General features: G+C 32.1%; 2 protein-coding genes across 4 annotated transcripts; one reads left to right on the forward strand and one right to left on the reverse strand.

The window, feature by feature from the left end:
- Positions 1-2,538: 2,538 nt before the first annotated feature.
- LOC104895493 (TSL-kinase interacting protein 1) lies at positions 2,539-7,760 on the reverse strand. The gene is made up of 8 exons (XM_010682018.4): positions 7,585-7,760; positions 6,653-6,794; positions 6,100-6,290; positions 5,776-6,017; positions 5,357-5,702; positions 4,202-4,594; positions 3,544-3,666; positions 2,539-3,234 (listed from the first exon to the last, which is right to left on the reverse strand). The coding sequence occupies exons 2-8, from the start codon at positions 6,777-6,779 to the stop codon at positions 3,145-3,147; spliced, it is 1,512 nt and encodes a 503-aa protein (XP_010680320.1). The 5' UTR covers positions 6,780-6,794; positions 7,585-7,760; the 3' UTR covers positions 2,539-3,144.
- Positions 7,761-11,015: 3,255 nt separating this feature from the next.
- On the forward strand, positions 11,016-17,690 carry LOC104895494 (UDP-rhamnose/UDP-galactose transporter 4). 3 transcript variants are annotated; one of them, XM_057395649.1, is made up of 6 exons: positions 11,016-11,326; positions 12,301-12,541; positions 15,110-15,294; positions 15,406-15,606; positions 16,383-16,544; positions 17,157-17,690. In XM_057395649.1, the coding sequence occupies exons 2-6, from the start codon at positions 12,412-12,414 to the stop codon at positions 17,490-17,492; spliced, it is 1,014 nt and encodes a 337-aa protein (XP_057251632.1). In that variant the 5' UTR covers positions 11,016-11,326; positions 12,301-12,411; the 3' UTR covers positions 17,493-17,690. The 3 variants fall into 3 exon arrangements, with proteins under 3 accessions (XP_057251632.1, XP_010680323.1, XP_010680322.1); XM_010682021.4 differs by having other exon boundaries at positions 12,308-12,541; XM_010682020.4 differs by lacking the exon at positions 11,016-11,326 and adding an exon at positions 11,961-12,039 and having other exon boundaries at positions 12,308-12,541.
- Positions 17,691-24,858: the final 7,168 nt, after the last annotated feature.

Here is a 24,858-nt window from a genome sequence, read left to right on the forward strand (position 1 = left end):
ATTATGTGCTCGTTTGTACAGTTTGATAGCAGTAGGGTGTGTTTTTGGTAAAAGGGATTATCTGTATCTGAAATTTGCAATTGCTGCCAATCAAAGTTTGTTGGCTAAGTGTCTTTGCTATTTGTAATACTTCTTCCGTTCTAAAATAAGTGGAACACTTTTCTCTTAGATGTGAGAGCTATTTGACACAAGTGTTTTTATCTATTTCAGAACGGAGGAAGTATTTCTTTTGATCACGTATACTTGGGTTCGGGTTAGGCTTCCCTTTCCCTTAGCCTATCAAACTGCCCCCGTACTGCCATACCCTCATTGCCCCCATGAGAATAGAACCCTTGCCATAAGAGGAGCTACTACTCCTCTATCTTTGGTTTTCATAAGCTCAAGTTTTTCAGTGGCTTATGTTGAGATTAGTGGGTATTATGTTGAGAATTCATTAGTTCTGCCACTCAAGTTTTCATAATTCCAAAGTTGAGATACAGTGGCTCAGTGGTAATATAATTTCCAATAATTATGAGAATTCATAGTACAATGAGTATTGGAAATTATATTAGGATTTTGCTTAATATCTCAATAATAACATGATACTAGGAAAATTATGAGATATTCCAACTTTAGTTGCTTTTTGACATATTCAATTTGGTGCTATTTGTATTTCACAGGACTATCGGTTGCAATCTGATTTTGTGAAAATTAATATAGGATTTTGCTTAATATTTCTATAATAACATTCCAACTTTAAATTTCTTGACAAATTCAATTTGGTGCTATTTATATTTTCCATGACAATGGATTATGTAATCTGATTGTAATTTACATTGTACATCCTACAAAATTAGAGTTTGAGGTATAAACCTGATTATATTGAAGTACCAAAATTATGTAAGATAGATGAAATTGCTACCTTCACAAATTATGTAAGCCCTAATTGTGCTGCATACTTTCACACACTCTCACACAACCTTTGGACTTGAATACGTTATGATTTGCTTTATCTCACAATATAGATGTGAACGTTTATAAAAATGAATATCATTATTATGAATCAACAAAAATTCTTTACCATCACGCAACTTCCTTCCCAATCCCAACTTATAGAAAAACAAAAATATGCAACTCTTCCCCAATCATGAAAATCCCACTTTCATTGGTTTTCAATCTGATATTTTTCTCTTTGTTGTTTGCTTATCTTCAATAACATACATAGGCCCTGTAATGCTTACTCCTGGGAATTATATTGAAGCGCATAATAGGTTGAAGATCACTGGACGGTTCAAATAAAACAATAATAATTCTTATTATTTATAATTTTTCTGTTATTTTGGACTTGTTTTCAATTCAATTCAATTCAAACACTCATTCATGTTCAGTTTTCTCGCAATTCAATTCAGTTCAGTTTCTCACAGTGTAATTCATCCCGGTCCAGAAGAATGACGTCATATTCCTATACTAGTTTTTGTGTGAGGATCAAATGTGCTATATGATGGCACACCCAATTTATTACATGCACCCTGAGTAACGTTTTTAAAAAAATCATCGCCGAAATATTCCTTATGGTCTGTTCTCTCCAGCTTATTTTCAGTTCAGTTCAGCTCAGTTCAGTTCTGTTCTGTTCTGTTCTATTCTTTTATAACTATTTTGTTAAATATTATTATTATGTTGGTCTAATTTATTTTACTAATTACTCTTATTATTATTATTATTATTATTATTATTATTATTATTATTATTATTATTATTATTATTATTATTATTATTATTATTATTATTATTATTATTATTATTATTATTATTATTTATTTTTATATATTATTATTAAGTATTATTATTATTATTATTTTTATATATTATTTTGTTTATTATAGCTTTACTCATTATTATTGCTATTATTATCAGGAGGAACATGGTTTAGGTCAAAAGTACAAATAAACCCACGTTTTTTAGCCCATAAACCAATCAAATCGCGTCAAAACGGTTTATGATGCAATTTTGTGCGGTCCGACTCAATCATTATTTTTATTACTAAATATTATTATATATTAAATCTAATTATTAAAATAGTAATATTAACTTACTTCTTAGATATTATTGTTATTATATAATCATCATCCAGTATTAATATATTAATACAAATAATATGAAATAATTATTATTAATTATCATTATTATCATTAATTATTATTATTATTTTATGATTATTAATATTATTTATTTATAACTATCATTTAAAAATTCCAAAATACTATTATTATTATTCATAATTAATTATTCATTATTATTACTTATCATTATAATTATTATTTAATATTCATATGATTATTGTTCAAATATTATTTATAAATTTATTACATTCAATTTAATTCAATTCAGTTTAATTCAATTGTTTCAGGTCGAAGAAAACAAGCCCTTAGTCTTTCGTTTACTTTCATGAATTAGAAAATTCAAGATCAAAGCCACTTTTAGAATAAAAAGATATTGCATAATTGAACAATAGTATACCTTAAATCAGCTAAGCAGAATTCTTGAATCAAAGACATAATATAAGGAGGGAAAAAAACGTATTGCTTTGTTCATAATCTTGTCAATATATTTCACCACAAGGGAAATAAAATTTAAAAGCAAAAATCTTCAATCTAATACATCATTTTTTTTGTAGGATTCAATCTGATATTTAATTTCATTGAACCATCAAATACTGACAACCAATAAATTGAAGTCCAGAAAGTTATCTGGTGGAAATTAGTCCAGCTCTTGCAAACAAGCTAGTGTACTTACAGTTTACACACACGTTCACGTAAAGAATATGCAATTGAACTTCTACCACATGAAGGTGTTTTATGTCTGAGACAAACACCAGACATGAAAATGACCAACTGTTAGATCTGTACATATTCTATTAACAGCTATAAGCCCCATCACAAAACACTACCTTAGATCGGATCAGATCAGATATATGCATGGTTGAAAGTTGTATGTGGGCCTTTGATGTCTTTCAAGTGCATACCAGCTTCATGTTAACCACACAAAAACCTTCCTGTCATAACTTGAAAGATGATAATAAATGAATTGTAAGATAACTACATTATGTTCAACCACTACCAAGTACCAACCGAAGGCGGATCCAGGAGCATCTGAATATCAAAGTTGCTATCTTACAAATCTTCCAATGCTTATACTATCATCTTTGATAGTCTGCCGCGATGTCAAGGGAAGATCAAAAGGACCCAAAGAGTCATTCTGAAATCAACCATGACAGGAGTAATTATATGTAATAAGTAGAGATTTTAATTGAAAAACGAAAAAGAATAAGTACTTCCTCTGTGTTATTTGTTGCAACATAGGTGATGCACAGTATTTTGGCAGAGCTTTATGATAGAGAGAAATTGAAAAGGTGCTCGTGTGATGTTGAGAAAATGAAAAGGAGAAACCGTATGCCAAATTAGATAGTATGTTGCTACCATTTCCAAACATTTAAAACAGGAAAATGTTGCAACTAATAAAACAGAGGAAGCATTTCGAGTAAAAGAGAAATGTACTATTGCATACCCATCTAATGCTTGATAAACCAAGGCTGTTCTCATTGTTATACACTCCTAACGAACAAGGGAGGGAATCTGTTTTTGGTTCCTGAACATTGTTGCTTCCTAATACACCATTCTGTTCATTGACCTGCTCAATATAGAGAGTGGTGTCGTTGGAAAGAATTATACAAAATAGTACTATACTGAAGCTAAAAAACAACTCATTTGTTGATGGGTGTGAGAAAGAGGAATAGGTACCTAGTTCCGGACCTAGATTCCTTAGGTACCTCACTGTGTCCAAATCTAAGAACTAGGAGTACTTTTAGATTTAGAACCGGTTAATAGTAAAACCAGATAATAGCAACTAACAAGTCGAAAATTGAGAACTCACCTAAAATCGAGTCAGGTACCATACTGACTATCAGTTAGACTTCTATTGATTATGGATTATACAATTTACTCTTCCTTCCACTTTCATGGACTGAATTTGTAGTCCACATTTTGTAATTTGCAAAGGTATACACTTAAACAACTGTGTTTTATGACTTTTTTGCATCTTGGTTAAACTATTTATTACTTTAAATTAGTCATGTTTTGCCTAGATTTACACTAAACCTATGTTCATTATTCATATTAGGTGATGGAGCTTATAGCGAATAACAAAAGTAAAGGTCTAAACGAACCTCAGACTTGGGACACTTGAATGATTCTGAAGCAGCATTCTGATCAGATAACGCGGAAAAAGCACCTTTCCCAATAGTTGAGATGTTCTTACTGGAGGATAACCCTTTTGAAAATGCAAATGAATGACAAGTGCTTTCAGCGTCCAGAATAGATGAGGGCATATCAGGAGATAGAGTAGTTGAAGCTTGAGGATACTTAAATTGTTCCATACATGCATCTAGTGAGTCAGATGCATTAGACTGAGATATCAATCTGATACTACTTGATTTTGTGTTTTCATTGTTGAATCTTCCCTGCATAGATGCTTCAGACAGAAGACCTCCAATGCTTATATTACTTAAATCAGACCACAACAGTGATGTCATAGAAATGCCAGTATCCACTTTTGGTTCCTGTAGTAAACATACACACTTTAATGTACTACTATATTCCACAATCAATTAAATATTGAAAACTACAAAGCAAAACATTGAACAATCTTGTAAACAGAAAAGGGAAGAGGGTCAGAGGGTACAGCCACCAACAGCCCAACTCAAAAGTTACAGTCTAGTCCATTTGATTCGTAAAAGCACCCTCATATCATATTGGTATGAACCAATGAAGAATCTTGAAACCAGAACAAGGAAACATTGTGTGGAACAAGTGCATATTAATACGAATCAGCCAGCTTTAAAAGATCACTAGGAACTTCTCTTTACAAGAGCTACATACTAGATTCCATAAATATCTGCAATCATCCATCTTCCATCTTGGACTCTACGTCTAAAACAAGTAAGAGGACATTTTCCACATCATCACAAATCAAATAAAAGGTATTTCTAGTGTCAGCACCAGGGAGTACTAACCTAAGTCAATCAGGGTCAATGAAAAGTGACAATATGAGACAATAATGTAAAGATTCATGGGACATTAATTCACACCAAGCAGCTATTTTACTCAGTCATGGATTAAGTGTGTACTCGGATACAGGTGTCTAAGTATCCAACACGACTATTTTGTAGAAAAAAGTCAAGTTTTTAGTTTAAAATGAAGTATCCAAAGTGAACTATCGTGTTGGACATGACACGACACCCAGTTTTTTTGAGGTAAATGGAGGTGTCAGAGCAACATAGCCAAGCAGAGATGCAAAAGAAAAGAAAGCAGCAACGGTAAACCTGATATTTAAATGATTCAGCTAAAGATTTATCTTCAACGGCAGTATCATTTTCTATTTTGCTGGACATGCTTGGCTGCAAGCCTTCACTTTTCACCTCATCTTGATTCTTGTGAGCTACCTCAACCTGATCAGATGGTTCAGATGGAACTATCTGCTCAACTTCCATATGTTTCCATATCTTCAACGGCAGTATCTCATTGCATTTTTCCAGCTCTTTGTTCTTCCAATCTGCCTCATTCTTGGTACTAAAAGTACCCTCCACGAAACGACACCTTTTCTTCACATAACCAGGCTCTGTGCACCGTGAAGGAGAGGCATTGGTTTGAGAGGAAACCCAGCCATACCTACAATAGTAGCTGAAGTTAAAATGCTGAGGTAGGTTGTTTAATAATACAAGAGAAATATATACAATTAGACCTCAAACGAAAAATATCTGGACGTCCAAGAACTGCATGAACATCTCCCGCATTAATGCCAATGTCACTCAAAGTCCACTTTCTACAAGTGGTCACATTTTCTGCTGCAGTGTTGAAGGGAAAAAGCGTTAGCTCACCCATTGCAACGCATGAACTTCCCCATTTATTGAAAAGGTGATTGATCACAGATGATATCTTCTTTCGTGCACTGAGAGTTAGCTCCAAGAACGGATTATGGCCATCCTAAAAACATAACATCTGAGATTAGACACCATACTTGTTAGGAAATCTCAACAAAAAAAATCATTTAACTAGCAGTATTCACCTTTTCCAATCCAATCCGAATTTTTTCATCTATGGGGAAAAGCTGCAATTTGATTTTTGAAGAAGAACGCAGCACCTTTTCATCTTTTGAAGGCATTTGATTAACTAATCCTAGACTAGAGCCTATACTTGCATTGCAGTCACCATGTTGCGAACGAACTCCACAGGGTATAGAGAGTACATCTTTTCCAACTGGAACACAGCCATTATAGCCAATAAACAGAAAACAACACGAACATCTATAAGATGGGAATAATTTTCAACAAAAATGCAGTAAAAAACAATTGGTTAATTACTTGATCTTAAATAAATTTGATGAGAGCCTTGATAAGTTAGAAGATGCTGAAAATGAACTTCTAGAATTAACTTAATCTCAACTAGCATTCAAACTTAAGTATATGAAACCATTACATTCATAGTAAGGTTTCGTCCAAATTTTCGTTCTTGGATGAAACTAATGAGCAATGAGAGCCAGATATGCAATCCTAAGCACATTTTGTACATTCAACTTCTCGAAATGATTGCAAAACTGTGTGAAAGAGAAGCAAAGCTACCTCCTAATTTACTTTGACGCCCTCCTGAGCTCTTACTAGATTTCTTGCCACTAATGGAACTTTTACTGATGCTTCCCTGAACAACAGCCTGTTCTGCTTTCTCTTTCGGCTTCTTAGAGGACTTCATGTCAATTTCTATTCCCTGAAAAATAAACCCCCAAGGCTATCAGTGAATGTCATACTTATAAGTTTCATTTTGCAACACATCATTATCTCGAAAATTCATTCAACAAATTCTAACCAATTTCAAGTAAAATCACCCAACTTACATACTTTTCCCTCATTGAACAAAATAACATTCTTAATCCAAACTCAAAACTCCCCTTACAAAATTATGTTAAATTCTACACAAAATCAATAGATGAACATTATAAATCGAAAGCAAATCACAAACTCACATATATCCACCTCAGTCAACAAGAAATCCAAAGAAAACGATTAATAATTCAATCAAAAACCCTAAGTTTCAGCTTTTCGCTTAACCCTGCCATATTTCTAATAACTCTAAAAAATTTCAAGAAATTCAGTACCACTTAATACTAAAAACAACATATACAAACCTAAATACCGCAATTCGTAATTTCACCGACTACAAAAATTATCATACAGCAACCAAATTAGGGTTTCTACAGTAGAATATAACTTTACGCAAACATTTATCGGAAGAAAAAAACAAAAAAAAAACCTCGATTGCAGAAACAATGAACTGAAATTCTCACTCTCGCATTCTCGCTCTAACTTCCTCCATCAATTCTCAAACATAGTTAATAATAATTTAAACTAATTACAAAAAAATCAAGCTCCAGCAAGAAAAATTCGCAATTAACGACTAAAAATCAATTACGTAAATAAATTGTCATCTAATTCAATAAATGTATATAAAATATAAAACAAGAAATCGTAAAGATAAACGAATTAAAAAAACATCACACCTTGAATTTGAAACCCTAATTTTCATAGATTTAGGGATTTTTGCAGCGTTGTAGAAAAAAAAATGAAGATTTGAAGTGAGGAGAGAGAAAGAGAAAGCAAAAAAAAAGATGAATTGTGACGAATATGGCGGGAGAAATGAAAAAATGTGAAAGTTTTTATTATGGCGGCTTCATTTGAATATTTTGGGTTAAATGGGCTTTTGGGCCTTGGATTTCTTTGGTTGGGCTTAACATAGGCCTTAATAAGGTTACATGTATTTTGGTGTTATGTTTATTTAGAGGATTTTCAACAAGAATAATACAAACTTTTGCTCGTTTTCTCGCAATAATACAAATTTTTGATCAAAATTCCTCCAGTAATGTCGGTTGTTAACTTGTTGTGGAGGTAACAAATTGAGGTGGTTCAGGTGGGTGGAGGGTTAGGGGAGGAGGAAGAAAGAAGAAAAATCATTTTGTAATTCTTTTGTTTGACTTTTTTTATCGGTTACAAGTCAATTTGACCGAGCGGAGGAATTTTGACGTGAAGTTTGTATTATTAAAAAAAATCAAAAGTTTGTATTATTGCGAGAAAACGGACAAAAGTTTGTATTATTGTAGTTAAAAAATCCTTTCTTATATTATGGCGGTTTCTTTTGAAACTTTGAGTTAGACGGGCTGTTGGGCCTTAGGCTTCTTTTGTTGGGCTTAAATATAGGCCTTAATGAGGTTACATGTTTTTAGTGCTATTTTAGTGCTATGTTTTTATATGGCGGTTTCATTTGAAATTTGAGTTAGACGGGATTTTGGGCCTCTTTATGGGCTTAATATAGGCCTTAATAAGGTTACATGTTTTTAGTGCTATGTTATTTTTGTTCTTCAACGTAATTCTAATGGAGTTAGGAGTACGAACTAAGTTAGGATTTGGATTATGAGGTAATAAAAAAGCTCTATATAAAGAAGAGAATTCTTAGTGTTTTTCTTCATTATCAAATTCTAAGTTTTCTTTCGAAATATAGAGAATTGTTCTTATGTTTGTTGTTTTAGCAAAGTAGAAGGAAATATTTGATCTTTCATCTTTGTTGTGTGGATAACGGTAGAGAAGGCTTATTCGAAGCAGGTATACTTTTAATTTGCTGATTGATTCGTCATTTATACGCATGTGATTTTAGGTGGTTTATATATATATATATATATATGAAGATTGATTTTAATATTCTACATTTAATTATTCCCGTTAATAATTTATAACCCATGAAAAAATTGAGGAAAAATAGTCATACGTGAAACTGAATGTTATACATAATGTCCATGATTTTGTACTATAACAGGTGATATAAAAAATCTAAATATTGCATGTACTTCGTTCACCTAAGCTTCAACTCGTTGACAAGTATATAATATGCTAATTCCATAAGAGTCTGATTGAAAAGAATCCTTCTTCTCCTAATTTTTTCATTAATTGCTTGGATGATATTGAAGTAAATTTAGGTAATGGAGTATAATTCAGAAGGTTAGATACCATTCAAAGTATGTGTGAGCTTACATGCATGTGATTGTGTGTTTATGTAAGGGGGTTGGTGGATATGTTGGTGGATATGAGTTTAACGAGTTTATATGAATTAATTAATGTGTAAGAAGTATAAAAATAATTATTAGACAAATTTGGAAGATGATCAAGTCAATGTAAAAGACTAATAATATATTGTCATGTCATAATTTTGAAATAAAAAATAATAATAGAATTATGCAAAGATATATACACACATCAAGTTTTGGATAAGAAAAACTCTAGTTTGATTTTGAGTAAATAACTAAAAATATTATACTATTAGAATCGGATATTACTCTCGCTACGAAATTCAAAATATATATAATTTCTCATTGAAGTATGCTCAAGATTTATTTCAAAAATAATAAGATATATATATATATATATATATATATATATATATATTTATATATATAATAATATATATATATATATATATATATATATATATATATATATATATAAACAATGACATACATATTATTTACTATTATGTAGATTTGATTTACACATGAGCGTATAACAATAAAAAGATTAACAATAAAAGTTCGTGAAGATTATGAAAAAATTAAGGTAAAAATTTCACCAATAATACAAGTTTGTAGCCTTATTTAAGGGAGAATTAATAATTGGCTTAGAGTGTGGTACTTACTAACACTAATCTACAATAATTCAAGAGCATGGTTGATTATGTCCTACAATTTTCAACACTCAACCAAAAATATCCACAATCAATTTCATATGTAGGTGCTTAAATTCAAAAGGTCTTTAAATTCCATGCCAACAAACAAGTTAATTAAACACTCATTGAAAATTAAGGCTATATGAAACCTCACCAAAATTTAGGCATATCCATATATAGTGGCAACTCCCCAAAAATCCACCCTTCAATTCCACCATAACTCTCTCAGCATTTGATACCAAAATCAAATATGAAAATGATCTTTAAAGTATTAAAACCTAAACTTGCATCATAAGCTCCTTTATGCTCTACCCCACATGGTTATTTGACTTAATATCTTGATAACTAATAATGAAAGCAAAGGAATATGCTTTTATGAACCCCCACCCTAAAACTTGCCACAACTTTTGGTTTGGTGAATAAAAAATTACACACTCTCTCCGTACTATAATATAAGTCTCCTTTTCTTTTAAACTATTTCGAAATATAAGTTCTATTTTCATTTTTAATTAATAATTATGCCCAAAATACGTTCATGAAAATAATTTAATTTCTAAAAGTCCTAAGAATTTCAGCTTTTAATGCACTATTATTAATGATATTTTTTTTTACCCCATTTAACTCTTCTACACGTAAAATCATGCAATATTAATGTTATTTAGTTTTTATTTTTTGTTGAAAAGAAAAAACAATGTAAGTGTTTCCTAGTAAGAATGAATCTTTTTATTCAACTTTACCTTAATTTCCGTATAAAAAACAGAATCAATACTTATATTATAGGACGAAGGGAGTACATCAAATTGATTTGTAATTTATCACTCTAATCCCCAAATAAACATACACTTTCTCCGATTTTTAAAATTATTAACCTTATACTTTTTATGAATGGCAATACACCATTTGAGAACATATATCTCTAGCTTTGTATTTGTAAAAATTATAAAAGGTATTATTAATATAATACATGTGAAGATGAATCTAACAAGATTCCACATGACTATATTTGTATTCACGTGTAAATCACAAGTCAAACGATAGTCCAAGTAAAATTTGTAAATAGTATAAAACATCAAAACATAACAATTTTAAAAAACGAAGGTACTAACATAAAATAATTTACAAAACCTACTAGAATTATAATCCTACCAAAATTACAATTTGGTTAGTTGATTCCCACTAAAATACAATTCTTAAACCCATATAAACTTGTAATAAACCCAAAAAAACAAAAAACATAAAGTTAAAACTCCAATTGTGCAAAATTACCATGAAAACACAAAACTTGTGCCTCTTCTCACTCTCTTTGAATCTACGTCTCTTTCTATCCAACTTTAATGGCGATTACGAAACCCTCTAATTTTATATATAATTACAGAATTTCCATTGTTGTCTTCTTTCTCTCTCTTCTGCGAGTTTTTTTCGCGCTCCTTTACGTTCTTTCTTCTTCAACTCAACCCAACTTTTACTGTTTACTTCTTTAGTCTTTTCATTCTTTTTTAGTCAAATTTGGTTGATTTTTCCCAGTTATTCAGGTATGTTTTGCTTTCAAATTGTTCAATTTTTTTGTTTGTTTGTTTGTTTGTTGAATTTTGTACTTGATATACTGTTTATTGTTCATTCTTTTAATGGGTTTTTTTTAGTATCAATTTGTACTGCACAGGTAGAAGGAAAATTGTATTTTTTGCTGAAAAAAGTTTAGATTTTTTTATGTAATAAATTGACTTCTATTGGGTTTTTTTAATATGTATTTTGGATTACAATTATTGGGATGTAATTTATTTTACACAGATAAGAAGGGAAATTTCACTGTTTGATACTGATAAAAATTCAATTTTTTTAAAAAAATTTAAAATGGGGATGAATAAAAGGACAAAATTCTGACTGCTATGTATGTTTCCAGCATGATGGTTCTAAAATAAGTTGTTTTCTGGTTGTGCCATGTTATGGTGGAATTAAATATATATAAATTCTGACATACATGAAAAGGAAAAGGGTTGCTTCTTGTGAAAATATTCTATATGAACTTGAATCAATGATGGATTAAATTATATTTAATTATGAAGAGTAATGTAAGATCCAGTTTCTAAGGTATTTTATTTGGTCTTTTTCCATAATTGTTAATATTAATTTGGTGGAGGGCCCTTTTCCACTAAGACAATAAGAGAAGACTTGTTTTTATTATTGTTCTTCATTGAATATATGATGAAGAATAAATCATCAACAGATTTCTGGTAATAGTTCAAAGGTGGTTGTTTTTTGACTAGTCAACTCTTGTCAATGTTGAATCAAATAACAAATTGAATTGTTTTGCATCATCATATTTCACATCTATGAGCTGTGAGTTGTGAGTTGTGAGTTGTGAGTTGTGAGTTGTGAGTGTGTTTTGTTTCTATACTGATTAGGGGTGGCATAAAAATTGTGTTTTCGAGTTTCTCACATTGTAACTTATTGTAGTATTTAGAGCTTACTTAGATCTTGCAAGATATTGTATCTAATACTAGAATAGTGTACAGGAGGATTTGCAGTTAGCGTCTGGATTACCTCTCAGGGGCGGTTTTCCGGTCAAGGTAGCCGGCTCTAGAGTGGTAACAAGGTTTTTGTAGTGACGACTTCCAATATGACTTCCTCAAATAAGGGTGATAGGAAAGCTGCTCTCGATATGGGGGCATGGTTGTTCAATATCGTCACTTCGGTGGGGATCATCATTGTTAACAAGGCTTTAATGGCAAACTATGGTTTTACTTTTGGTAAGTTCTCATAATTTGCTATTCTTTCTTTTATGAGTACCCTGCTAGCATACTTTGTTTTGTTAATGATACAAATCGTTTGATCTCTAGTTTTTTTCTCTGATTATATTTAATAAGTCAATTGTTAGTTGAATTTCAGATTGTTTCTAATGTGATCAGCGCCTCATGGGTATAACCCCTACAATAATATCAGATGTGACTTAATAAAGGATATAAATTTGCAGTTAATGTCTTCCACATTATTCTAAATGATGGTCTCCAGGGAATTCTAATGGTGATACCTTTTCATACAAATCCTACTCCTATGTTGCATTTAGTATCTCACTTGTATATATTTCAGTTATTGTTTACCCTCATATAAGAGGCTTAGGAGTTTCAAATGTAGCTACCAAAGACGTGAGATCTATGATAATGTAATGTCTTTGAAAGGAAATTTTTTAGCAAGTGGTATCAAAAGAGTCCTGATCATATGTGTTATCCTTTGTGAACCTCTTTTTTCTATGCAAGCATCAAAAGGGGTAACTCTTCACTTAACTTGGGAATCAGCATGTTGCTATTGGGGGATACTTTTTCTAGTTCTGGATAGAGGTGTTAGTTATTATAATAAAATCCAGGACCAAGTCTTCGATCAAGTGTAAATTTGCTAATGTGGACTTTGACTTCGCGAAGGTTGGATTGAATCTTCGGACTGAACTTTGACTCTATTATGTGAAGTCTAAAGTCTGCATTTTGTGAGTCCAAAATTAAAACTTAAATAAAACGCTTAAACATTCACAAGATTACAGAGGCTAGGATATTGATTTTTTTTTGGTGTCGGAAAATGATCTCTATAAAATTATACCTAATTGTATACGTGCGTCTTTCAATTCTAAATCTAAGTATGGGTTGCCGATTATCATAGGGTTGGAATAGTCATGTTGTAGCCAAAAGCAACGGACTTCAAGTTTGAATTGCTTTTGATTGGACTTGAAATTAGGTTCCATGGAACTAAATGGATATTGGACTAGATTGATTTGGTTTCTTGGAAATGTAGACTAGATATGAAGTTGGAAATCTGGGCACTTGAAAAGATTAATTTAGTCCATCCAAATTAAACCCCTGAGGGAATAGTTTCGCGATGGAAGGGTGTTGGTATGGAGAATGTTTAAGACTAGGGTGTGAAACAGGTACTTGTGGTGGTGAAAAGTTGGTGAAGGTTGAGACTTGAGTGGTAAGGGAAGCAAAGGGTTCAGGTCTTCAGGACAATGCTGATTCTGGTGATGAGCCAGTAGCCACCGTTACTGTGGTGTAGGCCTAAGAGGATTTTCCATACTGAAAAAGCTCCATGCACCACAGAACCAGAAAGGTATTCCCTTTAAGACAGATCATAGGTCAATTGAGAATGGTGCAGGTGCATGGTATTGGGCAGAGCTGCATAAGTCTTGAACTTTAAAGGAGCATTAAGTTAGCCAACAATTGAACTACCTTGGACAAGGCTCTGTTTTAATGTATTATTCCTACTAAGTAAAACCCTTCATTTGCTAGCAATAATTGCTGATATGTTATGGTCAGCCTTCAGATAAGGAAATTGGCAATAAGCTGTTATTGACGGGGCTTCCGTTGTCAGTGTGGGCTTCAAAGACTACATCTGATTTAGTGTGAAGAGTCTAGAGATGTATTTGTTCAAATATATTCTTCCTCAGTTTCCGATCTGGCACATTAAATGAATGTACTTGTTTTCACAAAGCAAGAGCTATAAAATATGATATTCTATTATATATTTAATTTCCATAACATAGTGAATAGAGGGGTGGGTTAGGTTAGGTTAGGTTAAGCAGTAACCACCAGAAATCGCAATCGATCTAGGTCTTGAAACTGAACGGAACTGCTGCCTGATGGATACTTTATTACTTATAGAAATGTTCAGACAAAGAAAGCATAACTAAAATGGATGACAATCAGTATATTGATGTTTTGTAATAATAATTTCATTATTGCTTTGTTATATAATGTTGTATCAAACTGGTAAACAAGTTAAGTACCTCCATTTGTGGCAAAATTTAAGAGGTGGATTAAAGTTTAAGGGAGCAGTGGGAGGAACCAAGGAGATAGGAGTTAGGTAATGACATCAAATGTGGGATGGTATGTGTCTGAGCCTTCTTATTTCTTGTAAAATCGACATATATGTTACATCTCAGAGTTCCTTAAGATAATATTATCAAGTACTGTAACAACGTCTCCAGAGTGGCTTAAGTAAAAGAGTGACTCCCATTGTAGGGGGAAGTGGGGACAAACCTATGTGCAAGATCAGTTTCTCCTACTTTAGTAAAGAGGAGAAAATCAACGTATAATCTTGGCGGATGAGCCAACTTATTGCCGTTTGGATTAGGTTGACTCCTAACTCTCTCATGCATGTCATGGATTTGGAAAGTTCGATAATGCTATTTAATTGCATTACTTTCACTGTGTGGTCTGTATGATATGTACTTTAATATATCTGCTTGAAATTTTCATGAAGTATTAGTGGTGCTGTAATATGTCTCATTCTTCAAATGTACTTATGGTGGACTCTTCTCCGATGAACTGCAGCTACAACATTGACTGGTCTCCATTTTGCAACAACCACTCTTATGACTTTTACTCTCCGTTGGCTGGGATTTATCCAGCCAACAAAGTTGCCATTCTCGGAAATACTGAAGTTTGTTATCTTTGCAAACTTCTCCATTGTTGGAATGAACGTGAGTCTGATGTGGAATTCTGTGGGATTTTATCAGGTCAGTAAAGGTTCTTTTCTGTCTTTTGTTTTTTTTTGTTTTTTTATGGAACATAATTCTTTGTTTACTTTAGCACCTTATAGTAATGTGTTTGCCTCATCTGCCTTTCAGATTGCAAAACTGAGTATGATTCCAGTATCCTGTCTTCTTGAAGTGGTATTTGACAGCGTGCGATACTCCAGGGATACAAAGCTCAGCATTGTACTAGTCCTGCTGGGGGTTGCAGTCTGCACCGTCACAGACTTAAGCGTGAATGCCAAGGGTTTCATTTCTGCTCTGGTGGCTGTATGGAGTACTGCTCTTCAACAATATGTAAGTTCTGAAAATTTCAGATTCTTCCTTGTTTTTGCTTGATGTCTTAAGTATTTTTGGCAGTGGTTGGACTTGTCTTCTCTAGTTGACTTTGTTGGATTATAAGCATATTAGGTCTATTTGGCGATGTAGCCATGCCATTTTTAGCTACGAGAACAGATTTAGTATGTAAAAGTTTGGTAATTTTCTCTAAAAAAAGTTGTACATATACTAATCTGGTCAATTTTCTAAACTGAGAGAAACACTAATAGCTGATACTGCTGTTTCTGGTTCTTAAAAGATTGATGTTAGTTCTTAAAGAACCTAAAATCTTAGAGGTTACTGTAATATTGAAGCGGCTTCTTTGCTTTTTTCCCCTTAAGTTTGGTTTCTGTTGCACTATGTTTGTGATTGTCAAATTTGTCATCTGTTACTTGAGTGAATGAGTAATGTACAACATCAGCCAGTGCAAGATACTTCCACATTGGCTGGGGAGAACTAGATGCATGCTTTTTCTGCACTCTTTGGTCTTCTGTACTTAAGTTTGCTGATAGATTTTCTTCTTTTTAAAAGTAAAAAATAGACCTTTTGAAGGTTCTTTCAGATTTGGTAAGTTTAATCTCCGTTTCAGCTTTTGGCATCATAATTTCTCTTTATGTGTTTGATATCATTCCATATACGTCTCTCTTCAGTTCCCATGCGATCTTCCACTTGAACTCTCCTGCGGCACTGGAATTTGTCGTAGTTTTTGGTTTGTTTTGCATGTTCTCACATTCTTTCTTACAATTCTTCTGCAGTATGTACATCATCTACAACGCAAGTATTCTATTGGTTCTTTCAATCTATTGGGCCGTACTGCTCCGGTGCAGGCTGCTTCACTGCTACTTGTCGGGCCGTTTGTCGACTATTGGCTGACAGGCCTAAGAGTTGATGCTTATGCATACACTTCAGTGTCTTTGGTAAGTATCTTGTGTTGTTTTCATGGATGTTTTTGTAGTATTTTTTCACTATGACGGTTCTGTTAAAACTAAAATTCTGATTTAGTTCACAACTTCACATAATACTTGTTTTTCCAAAAACTTATCTATCTCGTGTGTCTCGTGTCTGTGACGAGTCTTGATACATCGTTATCTTTTAGGTTTCGTTTGGTTGGACGAAACATTTTCCAGGGGAGAATGCAATCATAGATTAGTTTTCCTTTTTTTTGGTTCCTTGGGTGAAATGTTAGAAAGAAACGAAAGAATAATGGGGAGGATGGTGGGAGAAAGGTGAAGAAGATGGAGGAGAAAGTAGCGCTCCTTTAAGGATGGAAAATGTTATTGGGAGTACTATTTTCCACCATTTGGAGAAATATCATCCGCCGTACAAACCCAACAAAGAAAATTGGGTAAATCATTTTTTGTCGAAGCTGTTTCCGCCAACCAACCTCTCTTAGTGTTAATTTGAAGATACTTGTAATATTTGAATAAGTAATTTGATCAACCTCTCTTCTAGTGATCTCTTGAAAATATACAAATTTCCACTGCTCTCTGTTATCCTTTACTAATTAAGTTGGTGGCTTGTTTGTGCAGTTCTTCATAATTCTCTCCTGCACCATAGCAATAGGCACCAACCTCAGCCAGTTCATCTGCATTGGTAGATTTTCAGCCGTGACCTTCCAAGTGCTCGGCCACATGAAGACTATTTTTGTGTTGGTCATGGGATTCGCTTTCTTCGGAAAAGATGGTCTCAACTGGCATGTTGTTTTGGGTATGATTATTGCCATCTTTGGAATGATGTGGTATGGCAATGCTTCATCCAAGCCTGGAGGCAAAGAGCGCTGGTCTCCTCCGGTCTCTGATGCCGAGTCACAAGATCTTGACAAGTTGTTAGGGGCCAAATCTGATGAGCCAAGTGAGAAGGTATAGATTTATACAGAGATTAAGGAAACAAATAAATGTGGTACACTTGAGAAAATAGCTGATGAAAAACAATTCTTTGAGAATTTCCCATCTATTTGAATAGTATTATTTTTTTGTTATAGTCAACTTATTTTGTTCGTTATACTGTAGACTATAGAGTGAACACCAAGATATATAGCATGAATACCTCCATTATTTTGTCTATTGATTTTCTTTAAACTGATTAGTATTTTTTCGCCGATTAATTAGAACGCCCTAGTTTAATTTCCTTTCGGTTTCAAAACTAATCAAATGTCTTTTTGCTTGTCTTCAATTCTGGTGATGAATTACATTTACCTTGTAGTTACTGTCCATGTCATGTGTAATGTAGCCAAACATATGTCAATATTTTTTTTGTCACTTTGGTTAAAGTGGACTAGTACATTAAATTGGTCCATCAAACCATCTACGGCTCTATTTACTGTGCAGTAGTACTATTTTTTTATCCATATGAGTCACGAAGGCAGTACAAAGTACCTAGAATGATGGTATAGAACACAATTTAAGGTTGTATATGTCAAATTCTTCTACGCAACATATATATATCGTGCACCTAGAATGGTGCTCTTGGAACAAATTGTGCATGGTTGGTGCCCTAGGGCTTTCTGCAAAAAGGTGCATCATTATATATTTATATTAACAGTTGAGTAGAACAACATACTTGTCAAATTTTTTGAACCATTTCAAACTCTCTAAAAACTACTCTGAAGAGTTTAGATACTGCACATCTCATTAATTACTAAAATCTCACCAAATCCAATATCGATTCCAATCTTTCTGCTCTCACACAATTTTTTACCAAATGACCACAAAATCTCATTAATTACTTACATTTTATGAAAATCTCACTTTAGTTGATTGGGTATATATTGATCTCTTTTACATATCTCATATATCTATATATACATACAGTTATAATAGTATATTAAATAATTAAACTACTGATATGATACATAGTTATCGGGTCGGATCTAGTGGGTACTCGTTTACGAAACCGATTTCAACATGTACCCAATAGGTAAATGATTCCAAGAACATGAGAACTGAAACCAAAAACCAATCATGTCCCATCTTCCACTTTTTTGGTCCCAAAATCGGATATACTTACCACTATACTCTGAGCACAAACTGGTTAGAGTTGGGCTGCTTGGGCACCAAGTCTGAGTGGGTATAAGAATGACATCTATTCTCTATCCAAATTTAGCTCAAATTAATTATGTTAATTGGGTCGAACTAAAGAATTTGGGCTAATAGCTCAACCCCATTACTGGTCCGATTCGAGTACTTCTTGAATCTTGAGTCGAGTTTAGATACTGCACATGACCCAAGTGACTCGGGTCCTATACTTGGATGGATAGGCTCGAGTTGACCTAACCCATTGACAACTTTTAACCTAGAGTACTTCTAAAGGCATGGGATCATTTTCTTTTCTTTTTTGACATTGGAAAAATTTGCATTAAGTAAAAATAGAAGTACAGCCTAACGCTAATACAACCAAACATAAAACAATACTGATGCTGGTGTTGATACTGATGTGCTTATAATTATATAGAGGGGGGAAATGTTATGGAACTCTCCTATAAAATTTGGGCCATTATTATTAATATTATTATGAGTATTAAAGATCCTTTGAGAATTTGCATTTATGAGGAAACTCAAATGTACATGACCATGTATTTTCTCAATTAAAAGTGGTAGGGTATGATAATAGTACTACTACTATTAGGAGATGGACCTGCCATTTTCTTAGTAGTAAATGCGAGTATGTAGTGGATGAAGGAAATGTCGTTTAGAGGAAGATGATAATTATCACAAATACTTGTGGTCCATTTTACTGTTTCAATGTGCACATTTATACCTTCACAAATATAGCAGTAGCAGTAGCAGTATTCTAAGTAATTTTGTCAGATTGTATTATTTTAAATTTTGTTATTGGTTCATATATTTTATGATAATTGATAAGTGAACATTTTATTCCTATTCCTCAAGTCTATGTTAAGTCACTATTATGGTTAATGATGAACTCTCTTTTTTTTTAGTTCAAAGCTCAATATTTATTGGTTTAGTCACTGAAAAATCTCATAAACATTTTAGCATGTCCTTCAGATGATTTTTAAAAATATACTATCTCCGTTCCATAATGCTTGTTTCTTTTTTATATGGTCCCTAAAACGTAAAAAAGATCCCCCATGAATATGTTTTTTTATATATACAAATGAGAATATTCGGTTAAAGATTTTAAAGTTTGACCCACCAAAAATGAAGTAGGCACTATAATATGGAACGGAGAAAGTAGTATATATTTCTTTGATTAACAAATATATTTCATGATGATTATAATATACTTTCACCGTTTAGAAATAGTTGCATCATTTACATAATGTTTACTATTCACATCTTATACTTTGATTATCTTTGGTGATTTATATTTTAGGAAAAGCATAATCATATAGGATCTTGTTAGATTCGTCTCAATATTTTTTTTTAATATTAACTTTTTATAATTTTTACTCATTGATAATTGAAGATATTAACGTTTGAAACCATGTATCGGCAAACTTGAAAACATGAAACGATGCAACTATTTCTAAATGGAAGAAGTAGATTGAACTTATGGTTAATTTTTTTACCATCACATAATACTACCTCTGCTTTTTTTAGTTACAACGATTTGACATAAAGTAGAGAGGGAAAATGTTTAATCGTTGCAACTAAAAAAACAGAGATAGCAGTTAATACCGTAAGTTTCTCATGTGTGTATAGACTAGGCGTCTAGGGCAGATATTCCTAAGGTGCTGTTGGAGAATGAGAAAAGATGTCGTAGCTTATAACAGTTATTGCGACAAGATACTTCTAAGAATGGATCATTTCATTCACTTCAAAGGATTGAGTACAACTTCGTTTTCTGCATAAACTTAATAAAGAGAAATGACAAATAACAACTCGATGAGATGATGATAGTGAGAGACTATACCTGAAAATTAGTCTACAATCATATATATATATAGAACTACGTAGATTACTCATTATCTATAAAATTTAACGTATGGTACGATCTATCTTAACATTTACTATTTGATGATCTATTAAGGATGGGTAATCTACCTAGTAGGTAGATGTAGTTATGTCCAGTATCTCTAATGTGGGTAAGTAAAAATAATAAAAAATTGATATTTTGGAATCCTTGTATCGAGAAAAATCTAATAAGATCTTACTTAACAAATTTGGTTGATAAATAGTGTCAGTGTCATAACAAAATGCAACAATTAAAAAAAAAAGGTATATCATAGGCCAAAATGAGGGAAGGAGAGTTGTGAAAACCTGAAAACAGGCTGGGCTTGGAGACAATGTCTCAAGAACAAAACATGAATTCTCCAAGACATATGGGCCCTCCCAACTAATCATTTCAAGAACATAATAATAATAATAATAATAATAATAATAATAATAATAATAATAATAATAATAATAATAATAATAATAATAATAATAATAATAATAATAATATAATAATAATAATAATAATAATAATAATAATAATAATAATAATAATAATAATAATAATAATAATAATAATAATAATAATAATAATAATAATTATTATTATTATTATTATTATTATTGAAAGAAAAAATTATTTTAAAAAAATCAACATTTGCGCAGTCTTCTAATTTTAAGTCTACCTTTTGATTATTCATGATTGAGTTAGACTTGTATGTTTGTTTTCTTCTATTGAGTTTTAACTTGTTTGTGATCAGACTGATCACTTGTTTAGTAGGTTATTTATGATACGTGTTACAATGTCCCTTCTTCTAAAACAGGTGAGGGAGGCAAGGGTAGGATGGGACATTGTAACACGTATCATAAATAACCTACTAAACAAGTCACACATAGGTTAGCTCAATAGAACAAAACACACATACAAGCCTAACTCAATCACGGATAATCAAAATGTAGACTTAAAATGATCGAGAAGATTATGCAAAAGTTGACTTATTCAAAAATAATTTTTCCTAATTAAAATTATAATATTTTTTTCTTAAAAAAACAAAAAAAAATCTATAATATTGTGGTAGACCCATAATCACATTTGTGTAAAAAATTTATAATATTGTGGTAGACCCATAATCACATTTGTTGATTGTTGTTGGCTGCCAATTGCGAAACATGAAATGGAGTTAGGAAGAGAAGGAAAATCATTGTTGGAAAATACTACAAAAAGTTGGCAAAAAAAGCCCAAATTATGTGCAAGCTAAAAGGCAAAACCTTCTTCTTTCACTCTCACAAGTCATAAGTAAAGTAATTATTTTTTGGGGTAGGGCCTAATTGAAAGGCTCAAACCCTCAAATGTCCAATGTCATCTCTCGTGTGGCATCATTGATTTTTGGTTCTTATCTCCCTCTCTCTCTTTCTCTAAAAATTTTGTACTTGACTTTGCTAAAAACAAAGATGACCAAATGAAAGGCCTATTGACCCCACAAGGCCCACAACCATGCTTTTCCACCAACATAACCATCAAACTATTGACATATATTTTTTGGTAGATATATTGATTATTTTTCATTATATACTTCCGATAAATTTTTTTATTCACCATATATATTCAATGTTTTCAAATTTCACCTATACTTATGAATTTATCACATACATATTTATCAAAAAAAGGACTTGTCAATCTAGAAATTTTATTAATCATACGATTTTTTCACCAGGTATCCTTGTAGTTTTTCAAAATTCATGGGGCATCCCTGCTTTTAAAATAATGCACCAGGTAGGGCATGTACCTTTACTATTTCAATAAAATTCACAAAATGCCCTTAATGATTAACGTTGTTTAGTTTTCATTAGTCATTAACCCTAATTCACCCCTTTAACGCTGAACCATATATCATAAATTTTCAGCAATAGGCTAATGACTAACGAAAACTTAACACCGTTAGCATTAAGGGCATTTCGTGAATTTTATTGAAATAGCATATGGTGAATTTTAGAGAACTGAGGGATATATGGTGAATTTTAAAAAGTTGAAGTGTATATTATGAAACACAAAATTACCTAAGGATATATGGTAAAAGGAGTCCAAATATTATTTCATAATAAGGTCATTGATAGTTAAATATAAACCAAACCGACGTATATAATTAAATCTAACTCGTGAAACCAAATTAACATGAACTCAATTTAATTGAAACGAAGCATCTATACATGAAATTAAACTAACATATATATATATATACAATCTACAACGCTGCAACTACAAGGAACTCTAGAATTTCCTAATTTTTTCCGGCCCTCTTTCGAGAATCCGTGGTAAGATGATTTTTTTGTGGGCTGCTTTTGCACATGGTCACTCACTCAGATGTCCAACAAGCTCAAATCCCCCCTTCCCAACCCCAACAATATTGAAATTTTTGCTTTCACCAAGATTTGAACCTTGATCCCCATGTGAAAGATAGGAAGCCATACCAAGGACTCAAGGGTCCTTAATACTCTAGAATTTCCTACTTGTAAAATGATAATTTCAAACAAATAACACCTTCAAAACCTACACAGTATATCCGAGTGTACCATATATTTATAAATATAATTTTTTACTCATTTGGAACTCTACAAATACACAATGAACACAAATCAGCACTACATAGTACTTCCGAATGTATGATATAATTGACATAAAACCCTAAAAGTTTGTTGAATGTGGATGGAATTTTTGAACAAGGACGAACATGTTGATGATTAGCCCATTAACTTTAAAAACTCCGGATTATCCTACTCGTGTCTCTACATGTCCACCACCTTCCCTAACAAACTCCGCTTAAATTCGCCGTACTAAATTAGTGTAAAAAAAGTAGTAATCACGTATTTTATGTAATCCAAAACTAATCAACGACTCTCTAAAGTCCATAAAAAAAAAAGTCCATACCTTCCCCTTTAATCTTCTTTACCCCTAAAATTCGGCAAAAACTTTTATTTATCCACTTGATCAACAATTCACTGTAAATCGGAAATAAATAAAAGGAAAAGTGAAATGCAGTTCTAAGGGTGGTATATAAAAAGCTGAAAATGGAAAAAACAAGCATTAACCGATCATTTATTACGTAGATTAATGCATACTTTTATCGTAAATTGACAATTAATTTTCATTTTAAGCAATGTTTTTAAGGGTTGCATATAATATAACCCACAAATAAATTGTGGGATCCAACTCATCATTTTAGCTTTTTAAGTTTTTATTTCTAGTGGTTTAATTACTCACGAAATAGACGTAGCATTGTCCCTAAATTCAATCTCCCTCTAATAATTGATTGTTTATGTTAGTGCACGTGTGATGTGTTTTTAAGAGCACAACTCCTTTATTTTCTCCCCCTCTCCCCTTTTTTTTCACTTTAGAATTGTTTTGGTGGTGAAACTTTTGCAAATTATGTCATCCAGATATTAGTTTCCGCGTGACAGCTCACATACTCAAGAAAATTGGTGACATTTCTTATTCTCACGCAATATAAGTTAGAGGATTTGACAAAAAATAAAGAGGTACGAATTTTAGTCAATAAATACAAGACAATATATTTCTTCCCATTCGCGACCCCATGTTAAGATGAAGGTTATATCGGATTTGATTTTCTCGCAAGTTAACCTGGTTTGAATTTGCATGCAGATATTTTGAGAGTGAGGGACGATTAAGGAAAATCCTATTCAGAAGTGCCTCTAATGGAAATCGAACCTCAATCTTAATGTTAAAGATTCTTTTAGTTTAACTAAATAAAAGACAATATTATGTAAGCCAAACTATTTATGTATTAGACTACCCTCGTGTAAGTATTCTTTTTTCTTATATTATTAAAAGCTGATCTAAACTATGTGCTTAGAAGCAATACTAAATTTATGCTTAATAATAGGTACGGTATTCTCAATGGAATATTTCATAAAAATTCCATCGGCAAAACATTGACAAAATTGAAATTTGTTCGTATTGTAATTTTCTAACAGGAACTTTATGATTGAAGTTTTGATAGAGAAACATGATTTTTGAACTTTTAGTTTAATATAAAAAAAAAAAAAACAAATTACTTCTTTTGTCCACAGTGAGCTTAACCAAAATTTCTTAACCTTGACCATATTATATATCATAAATTATGATAAAAAAAAATATAGTCACATAAGTTACGTTCTTATTATCTATTTCAATGTGCATGTTCATATTATTAATTTTTTTATTAATGCATAATTACATATATTAGTGGTCAAAGATGTTATGTACCTTGTGCACACACATAAATGTGTAGGCACAGACGTACAGTCATGTGTGAAATGAACATGTTAATAAGAAGTGATA

Source organism: Beta vulgaris, chromosome 6, assembly GCF_026745355.1.
Source record: "Beta vulgaris subsp. vulgaris cultivar EL10 chromosome 6, EL10.2, whole genome shotgun sequence".
In the NCBI taxonomy this organism is placed as follows: domain Eukaryota; kingdom Viridiplantae; phylum Streptophyta; class Magnoliopsida; order Caryophyllales; family Amaranthaceae; genus Beta; species Beta vulgaris.